At 35.8% G+C, this 9592-nt stretch overlaps 1 protein-coding gene across 1 annotated transcript in view; it reads right to left on the bottom strand.

Moving 5' to 3' along the window:
• Positions 1-1253: 1253 nt before the first annotated feature.
• The window catches only part of LOC104167429 (PHD finger protein 20-like protein 1), a 21571-nt gene continuing 13232 nt past the window's right edge, over positions 1254-9592 (bottom strand). Inside the window, exons 5-7 of the mRNA XM_009707683.1 lie at positions 6553-6760; positions 5762-5887; positions 1254-1342 (exon numbers count right to left, since the gene is read on the bottom strand). Of these exons, the coding sequence (XP_009705985.1) occupies positions 1254-1342; positions 5762-5887; positions 6553-6760 (423 nt within the window). The remainder of the gene's footprint in view (positions 1343-5761; positions 5888-6552; positions 6761-9592) is intronic.

Genomic DNA, 9592 nt, shown 5'->3' with positions numbered 1-9592 from the left:
GGATTCTGCATGATAAGATTTACATTGTAATGATTCTTCCAAAACAACATGCTGTAAGCCATTTCACAGTTTTTTGCACATTGAAAATATCACACACAGAAGCAATAAAATCATAGCATCTTTAATATGCAAAAATTTGAGAAATGGAATGTCATGTCAATACATTGTAAACCTTTATGCAAAATATCGGTCAATGCATTGACACCATAATGGCTCCGTTAGCCGTTACAGTGACAGCATTAAAAACAGAAAATCATGTTCCATTGACAAGACTCCCATCCAACGCAGTGTCAATGGAAAAACCACAGCAATGCAATTATATATCAGCTCTAAAGAACCAGTACAACAAAAACAGCAAATAAAGTTTGGGGCAGGGACTGTTCATAGAGTGTGCCGGGGCTTCAGAACGGAAGTGCTCTTTTAAGAATTGCAGACAGCAAGGCTATTTTATTCAAATGCTGCTGTTAAAGAAGAATGAAAATGAATACAAAAAAGTTGTATTAAAACTACATTAAGGCTCTGATTTAAATCATTGGAAAACAAAGATGTCCTGAATTAAGACTACTGTTCATCCTTAGCTTACTTTACCATGCTTAGGCATTCAGCTCTTTTAATATGCAAGATAATGCACAACTTGGAGTCAAGCAACGCCTGAACACAATGGAATAAGCCAAAGATAAAATGACAGTCTTCAGGTCCTGCAAACACGCAGGTTTAAAAATCAGATCCTTAACATTATTTAAAAGTTTCTTTTTTGTATTTATTAAAATACACACCCCTGCAAAATGTATGGCTCATCGAGCAGTTCGTAAAACACATACAACCCTACAACACCAAATTCTTACAATACAAAAGAAACTTCTTTTAAAAGAAGTTCTATGTGATGTCAAAAACCCTGTTTCAAACACAAATTAATTTTGTGTAAGGGTCTTTTCCTAAGCCAGTCATGGTCATGGTTCCAGCTATAAAACTGGACCTTGGGGCACCAGTCTCCTCACACTTGTTGCTTGGAGACTTCATTTTTCTTTGTTTTCTGTTAGTTTTCTAACACAAAAGCTCATTACTGAAATTCAAGTCAACACTGTGTTTAGAGACAATTAAATTCCATACTTCTGGCTCTGCCAGAAATGTAAACATAAGAACAATTTTCAGTTCCCTGTTATATCTGAAGGGGCAAATTTTAATGTTGTAGGTACTACATCTCCATGGCACACTCCAGTGGGAACTTTGCAAAAGAATCAAACTCTACCATTTCATACCTGCTCCAGGACTGGAGCTGTTTCTTTGTTGCCTTCCTTTTTTTCAGCACCATCTGCAACAACAGCTTTGGATGCCAATAAACCTTAGGAGAAAAGTTGCAGAGATTTTTAGTTAGAAGCAGCTTGCAACAAGAGTTTGTGGAAGACAAAGTAAAACAGACAAGAAATATGAACTGCCTATATCTACAACATAATTCTGAAACAGCTCCACACAAGGCTGAACACTTCAAATTAGAAGAAATAAAAAGTTAAAGGACACTCCCATGATGGTGTCCTTTCACAAGAGGTAATTCTCTAGCATTTCCACTAACAAGATGAAAACCAAATTATCAAGTGTAAAATAATGCCTCACCATCCTTCTAAAGCCCAAGCACTTCGGATTTAAAACCAAGTCTGTGATACTCAAGAAAATTTTGAGAGATCAAAATTATTTACAAAATTTTTCTCTCTCCCCTTTCCAGTCTTTAAGAAATTCCCATCAGAATTTGTATTACTACTTCTTAACTCTAACACATGCAAACAGAATAGACAGAATAGAAGAAGAGATTTAATTTCCAAATTAATATTCTCAGCAGCGGAACTTCCAAATTACTTCAATAACAAGACCATATTGCAAGCAAATACATCAGAATATGTCACTTCATTCATAAACTCATATACAGTATCACTACTACTACTACAAAAAAAAACCTGTAAAAGACAAGGCAACATAAATATGAAAAAGCTTTTTGTTGGCTAAGCATATACCAATAGCTTCAGTTCTACTTCACACAGTAACTTCACGTAAGTATGCAAAGAAGTAAAAAGTTTTGTGCCATAAGGCAAAGCAGAAATGATAAAACCTGAAAAACACAAGTCTGAATAAAAGTTACTATTATAATCCCCAGGAATATCAATATTGACATTGGAGAGTTTAAGTCCTCAAAAATAACTTGATGTGACAAATCCACAGGAAATTCCTATTGCATTCCATGAAAAATTAGATATGCTGAAGACTAATTTACAGTGCACAATGGCCCAAGAAATTATACATTAGTGAAGCCTGGGCTCTCAGAAAGCATTCAGGACACTATAAAAAACAAACAAACCAACACAAAACCAAAAAAAACCAAACATGTACATAAAAAACAGTGTGGTATTTTGCTAGAGAGCTATCACATTTCAGCATTCCACAATAAATACTAGGTGCTTTATGTCATTTACTCTTTATGTTAGATTAAATTATGCTTCAGTTTACTGCAAAGTAGTTATGTTTTAATTAAAACTTTTTCAGAACACCATGTCCATAACAAGAGGTGTAAACTAATTGATTTTACAGCTAAATAAACTAACTGAAATGCAGAAACTTATTTAGTCCTATTATATTAATTGAAATTAAATTATCAGGTAAGATTTTAATTCTGCATTAGGTTTCATAAAACATTTAGTTTCATGGACCTAAATAAACATTTGTGACTCAAATTATCCTGTTTAAATCAAGTTGCAAAATTAGCCATGTTCTTTATATTGACAATCATGCATCTAAAATGAAAACCAAAAATAATTTTCAAAATTCAATACCAAACAACCAACTACAGTCTATAAGGCAGTGTTTTAGGTTCTACAAACCATAGGTTTCCCACAGAAGTTGTGGATGGCACATCATTGGCAGTGTTCAAGGTCAAGGTTGGACAGGGCCTTGAGCAACCTGATCTTGTGGAAGGTGTCCCTGCCCATGGCAGGGGGGTTGGACTAGATGATCTTTAAAGGTCCGTTCAAACCCAAACCATTCTATGAGATTCTATGATTTTTATTTCCAGCTAGATGCTCAGTGCTCAGAAAGTAAAGCCATGAGATGAATCTATATTCTGTCAGACCTGTGAACATACAACCCTTCTTATCTCCTCCTTCTCTACACCATTAAGTATCTTTCTAAACAACCACCAAGCCTGTAGAAAGACAAAACAACTCCACAAGCTACTACAGCAGCAGGACTTCAGGTTCACCATCCTCTGCCAGTAACAAATAAAAAATATGGGGTGGCATAAGGAACCAGAAGTGTTTTGTTCTGCAAGCTTGCTGCAAATGCTACCTGTTCTTTCAGGTATCAACTCTGCAGCAGATGTGCAAGTAAGCATTTCCAACAGAGACAAAAACTAATTGGAAAAAGACATTAATACATGCTTAGCAGAAGACATTCTTCACCTTTGGGAAATGTAATTTCCCCCAGTGGCGGTAGCAGGAGAAAAAGGAGCAAAGGAAGCAACTTTATTATGTTGAATGGTGAGCAAAGAACACCAGATGCAGCTGTAGCCCGTGTGGCAGACAAGGAAAATCTTCTGCAACAAATGCTGAACGCTGAATTGAAATCCAGAGAATAGTTCCCTTCAGACAGCCTCCTACAACCACATTATTTGCTCTATTTCCCCAATACAGCCATAAGACTCTTGGTAAATGAATGTTTTCCTAACAGGTACAATGCTTTATGATTCTTTTGCAGCCATTCTTACGGGTATACCAGCACAACTCCCAACCTTCCTCCATGTGTGAAAGCTCATGTCAGAGACACAAATGACAATTTACAAGTATTTCAAGCATAAGGAATAACCATGTAGCAAGAGAAAGTTTGATTATCCGCAGTTACATTTTCAAAATACTCCATTATAAGCAACAGTAAAAAAACCTACTACAGCACGAGTTGCAGAAGCGTGTTAATTTGAGAACAGTTACAGAAAGTAACTACCAAGCACAACTAATTTAATCTTGTAACTGAAGGATTAATTCACTTTCACCAAAAGGTAACACATTCTCTGCTAGTGGAGTATGCTTTCATGGAGACAGAGAGACACTGTTCTTAGAATGATAAAAGTCAATGTCTGCAACACTGTTTTCTGATTATTCAGTTCAGTCTGTACGAGTCCATCCAACTGCTATTATACTCATAAAGCTCCTTAGGAAAGAGAATCTATCCACAAGCACAGAAAAATGTAACTTCTAGCTACAGGTTTTTCAGCTAGTTGTGGTATCTTCTGCTAAGAACAGTTATTGGAAAGAAATTAACAGGATTCCGCAAACATATCTCAGTGGTATATATATACCTTCTACTGCTTATGGCAGCAATTAAATTGGGACTTAACTGAAGGTGTATGCAGTATGGGCAAAGGAGAGTAGAAATGAGGCTGATAAATCAGACATCTGTTAACTAAACTTGGTACCAAATAAGAACCCTTCCAGGAAAGAAAACTCTGGAGGCAGAAGATGGGTTTTTCTAAAGACTGCTTCCTTCATATCATGTTCCATACTGGTTCATTTCATTTATTTTCTCCTTTAGATTGAAGTACTGATTGAGAGACAGAAACAGAGCCACACTCGTAAGAAAACTGACTAAACATCCTCCATTGCTGACCTATGAAAGGTCAGATCAGCCAAAACAAGTCTGAAAAAAACCTCAACCTGATTTAGTAAACTGAATGATATATTTATCTTATAGAAACAAGTAAGACTTTTTATATGAATGACCACACCCTATCTACTACAAAAACCAACCAACCAACCAACCCCTCTCATCTGTAGCATAGAAAAGTTTGCCAGACTTCACACAAAATATTATTTACTAGAATAATGAGTGCAACGCATTTCTAACTTGCCATCTGTCCAAGAGCCCCTCTTAAGTGGGGGACTTCATAACTGTTTTCCACTCAGCTTTTGAAGTGCATCTGATACTTTCCCAGCACAGGTACAAACATATTAACTCATCCTAAATACTGACAGGACCAATGCTGGCAACACAATTTGCTTATTGGGAGGCATGGGGGAGGAAGGATACAAACTGAAATAATTTTTTCACAGTTACATAAATTTCTATTAAATTTTGGAATAAAATGCATTTTTCAACTTTTAAAGACAAGACCAGTTATCTATTATTCCATTTCCTGTTCTATAAAATGTATTCTATAGCTGTATACTTGTTTTCCATTAATACTTTTGAGTAATAAATGTATGAATGCCTTAGACACTAGAAAAAAAAACATTTGAGATCTTCATTGCTTCAATTTGTAGCTAGGCTTGTATATTTTAAAGTGACTTACTGTAAACACTTTTCAGCAACAGTTTTACTTTATGACAAATCATGACAAAACATTTAGTTTTTCCACAGCTAACAAAAGCTTTAATTTACAGTGGTGGTATGCAACTCCTGACCATGTTAAGAAGTTGTACAAACCCCAAATTCACCCAGTAATGGAGAAAATTGTGCAGCTGGAGTTAAAACATATTCAAGAAATTAATCAGGATTACTACCTTCCTAAAAAACTAAAAAATACCAAGTCAAGTCTGAGACCATTCTCTGAATTTATGAGCAAGATAGATTTTATTACCATTTACAGATTCCTTCACAATTCCAAGCAAGAGAAAGACCATAGTGAACGTGCTTTTATCAATCTGCTTTAGTACCTTATATGTAAACATGTATATTCCACTACATTAAAAAGGAAAAAAGTCAACAACAACAAAAAGTATTTTACCAGTGATCTTGTTAAGACGAGCTCTCTTTGCCTGAAATGAGTTGCCTAAATTACTTTTCCTCTTGTGTGATAACGTGCTCTCTGCCTGCACAAAGGCCATCTTTGGAACATCCACTACAGGAAATCCTACTTTTAAACAGAAGAGAAATCTAATAAACTCACATTTCATAAATACATAAAAACACTCAAAATACGTAAATATTTCAGAACTGCTATTAGAATACTGCAGTAAAGAAGCTTTAAAATTCTATTAAAAATGAAAGTGACACATTCTGAAGATTTAGTACTATACATTGAAGCATTAGATGCAGATTACCTCAAAATCTGTAATCTTTACTCAACATTATTGAGACATCAGTATTAAAGACTATTAAAATGAACAAATTGTTATCAACCCAGAAATAGTTTCAAATATCCCTGAATACAGATATATCATCCATATCAGAATATTTTTTTTCTTAGAACAAAATCAGGGATTCTCTCACAGGTAACGGAAGGTGCAGGAATATGAGCCAAAGTGTACAATGAAGTCATTCAAAACAAAATTATGTTCTGCTCTTGTTAGAGCTAATTAGAAGTTTTGCTGAAGGAGTAAATGCTGACTGAACTAGATTTATCTAATTAAAATTGTTTCTGAATTGATTAATATTATGTATCATAAAGTTACCATAATAGCAAATGAAGCAACTTCCTCTAGAAATACTACTTATTACTTAACTGCAAAATTAACAGGAATTCTACTTCAACATTACACAAAAACCTGTTTTATCTTTTATAGAATTTGTTTTTACCAAATGTGTCACTAGATGTAGGTTCCTCTTCCTTTTTTTGGGCTTCCTGCATGATTGCAGAGGTTGAGGTTTCTTCCTTTTTTGAAGGAACTTTTAGCCATTTTCTGTCCTCTTTATCTTTATTGCTGTTTGCACTGGTTCTAGGTTTACTTCCTGCTTTGTTCTTGGCTGCTGCTGCAGCAGCAGCTTTGACCAAAGCTATCCAATCCTCCAAAAAGGAAAAAATGGTAAGTAAGTATTAAAAAGTGTCTGAAACTCAAACAGAAAATACTTCTAAACCCAGTGAAACTTCATCTAGAAATGTTCAAGAGCAGTTGAATTTATTTTTATGGCTACTACTCAAAGAGTGGTAAAATGAGCTTCCCAAATGGCCTAAATAAACTTGAATTACTATCAGTATACCACAAGGATAAAAAGCAAAAGAAAAAACCTCTAAAAAACCCACTGTGTATAGAAGTCTGGCTGCACACGTTCCCTGCTACCTATTTTACATGTCATAGCTTTAGAAACCCAGGAGCTCCCAAACCCAGAAGACTTTTTTTCTTACCCTTCTGGCTGTGAAATATGCCAATTCCATTGTTGCTCAAATTTAACCACTACTCAAAACTACCATCAACTCAAAGCATGGTCCAGCAACTGCATGATTGGGCAGAGTTCTTCCTGAACTGATAAAGCAGGGATAACTCTTTATCTAATTATATCTGTGTTTCTAGAGTAACTACAGACAGCACTCTTCTTGTATTACCTATTACAAGTTTCATTCAATAATTTCAGTAAAGTACTCTGTAATATGACTGAATTTCACAATCCACATTTAAGGTAATAAAAGTGCCATTTTTGGATCATGGCTTATTTGACTATATAGAAACATCCAAGGAGTGAACAACAGAACATACAGTCTAAATTAATCTACTTTTTGGCATGGAGATGAAGTCTAGCCATCCTATAAGTCAACAGAGAGAACAAAATACTTCCAAGGCTGAGTCAAGCTCTTTCCACAGCTTGGAGAGATCAGACTCCTGCCTTATGTTTCCTGAGTGTCGGGGATCAATTTGATTGCAGAAATTTTAACTTGATCCTTTTTATTAAAGTATTTTTTCAAATATTCTATAACATCAAGGAACAGAATTTTTTCATGGAGAAGCTATGTGCGATATAAAAACCAATAGCACGGTTCATCCTCCGCCAGTAAGACTTAAGCGTCTGAGCGTTTTGAATGATAATTAATTTACTACACGGTAATTTGGATACAAGACTATTTGCAGATTTGTACTGCCACATATAAAAAAAACTATGATGAAGATTATTTTTTGTTTAGTTTCGCCTGAGTGCTTTACAAATAGTTATTCTTTTTTCCCCGCCCCCAACTGTAGACAGACTATATTTTATTCTTGACTGCTTCCTTGTTGTTATGTTAGAAAATCAAGATACTTTAGGTACCTCATATGATAAATCTTGTTTCAATGCAACTTTTTCCCACTCATTACATATTAAAAGTCTTTCAAATTTCTGTTCTACTGAAGGCTGCTTTGCCTTCTTTGATGTATGAGAGAAGTGTAACACAAAATACAAAGCATTACTTTCCCATGTGTTATGCTTTTCCTTTTCCATAGCTCATACTTTTAAATCACTGCTTTACATAGGTTATGCTTCTACTTTGCATCAAGCTATGTACTTAGAAACACCAACAGTTTTGATTCCTCTAAGATAAAGTGTTCCATGTCCAAACTGTCAATGCAAGATGCATACACTCAGTCTAGCTAGCAGCAGCAAAGTTTGGAAGCTCTTTGGCTATGCTTACACAACAGGCAGCGACCAAGGCCACTTGGTGATATGCCAGCCACAAAAACCGTGTTTAACTGCCAGCTGCATAGTCAATCAAAAACACACATACCTCTTTTTTGGCCAGCCAAAACGAGCACACACATTAGCTCCAGTCCATCCAGAGCCTTGCCCATCCAGCAGGACAAAAAAAGGATTGAGCTATTTGTGCTGGTGAGGAGTTAGGAGACCTGAGAGTAGAAGTCTTACACTGTACCCTGGCCAAGGGATGAAGAGGATCAGTAACATGGCTGGAGCTTGGATCTTATGATAAAAGTGGGAAGCAAAGGAAGTGCAGCCTGCATCAAAACAGCTTCTAAACAGCATTTTAATTTTCAGTCAAGCTAAGCACCCTGAAATCAGAAGCTTTCAGAAGATATCGAGCTTCAAGAACCACACTGAAGTAAGTATCCTGTTCTAATTGTAGAGGTTCTGGTGCAACAGGAAGGGGTTTTTTGTTTGCGTTTTATTCCATTGTTTGGATACTTTCCTTAAGACATGGAGTTTACAGAGGGTAGCAGGACACACATAACAATGAAGCAAAAAAGGTTAAACATTCAGAAGCAAGAGCAGAGAGACATTAATTATAGCGATAGTTACACTTTTTTCTAGATTCACATGTAAATTTAAAGTCAGTGAAGAGAACCTTGAGCTGGGGGGTGGATAATATTATCTCAAGAGGTCCCTTTCAACCTCAATAATTTTGTGATTCTGAACTGGCCAGAAACTCTGTGGGTCCATTTTTATTCTGGCTTTGGAGTAAACATATAGGCAGAAAAGTGACACAGGTAATCCCTGCTTTTTAACCTTGAACTCGCTGAGCGACTGCTCAGCTGCACAGCTCCTGCCATGTGAGAACTACTTAGCATCTAAGATGCTATGGTGACTATATTTCTTTTGAGCAGCACAGGAACTCCTCCTTCAAAAAGATACATTTGTGCCTTTTTCAGAATTTTTAGAAAAAATCTAACCAAAAAATGGGAGAATAACAGTGGGAACCTAAAGCACAATGAATTCTGAAATCTGTCTCAGGGTCATTGTAATATATCTATTCTGTCAACCGTAATAGCAGGACACTAAATATCAGAGATATCACAGAAACTAGTTGCAAATCTTTAATAGCAGGATTTTCCCCCAGAGCATTCAGCATACACAAAGACAAGGGCCCAAATATGAACACATAAGAAATTAATAAAAGCAAAATCTTCCTTAGAGAAGC

Source organism: Cariama cristata, unplaced genomic scaffold (assembly GCF_000690535.1).
Source record: "Cariama cristata isolate BGI_N322 unplaced genomic scaffold, ASM69053v1 scaffold31230, whole genome shotgun sequence".
NCBI lineage: Eukaryota > Metazoa > Chordata > Aves > Cariamiformes > Cariamidae > Cariama > Cariama cristata.
This window is presented reverse-complemented; position numbering and strand designations above follow the sequence as displayed.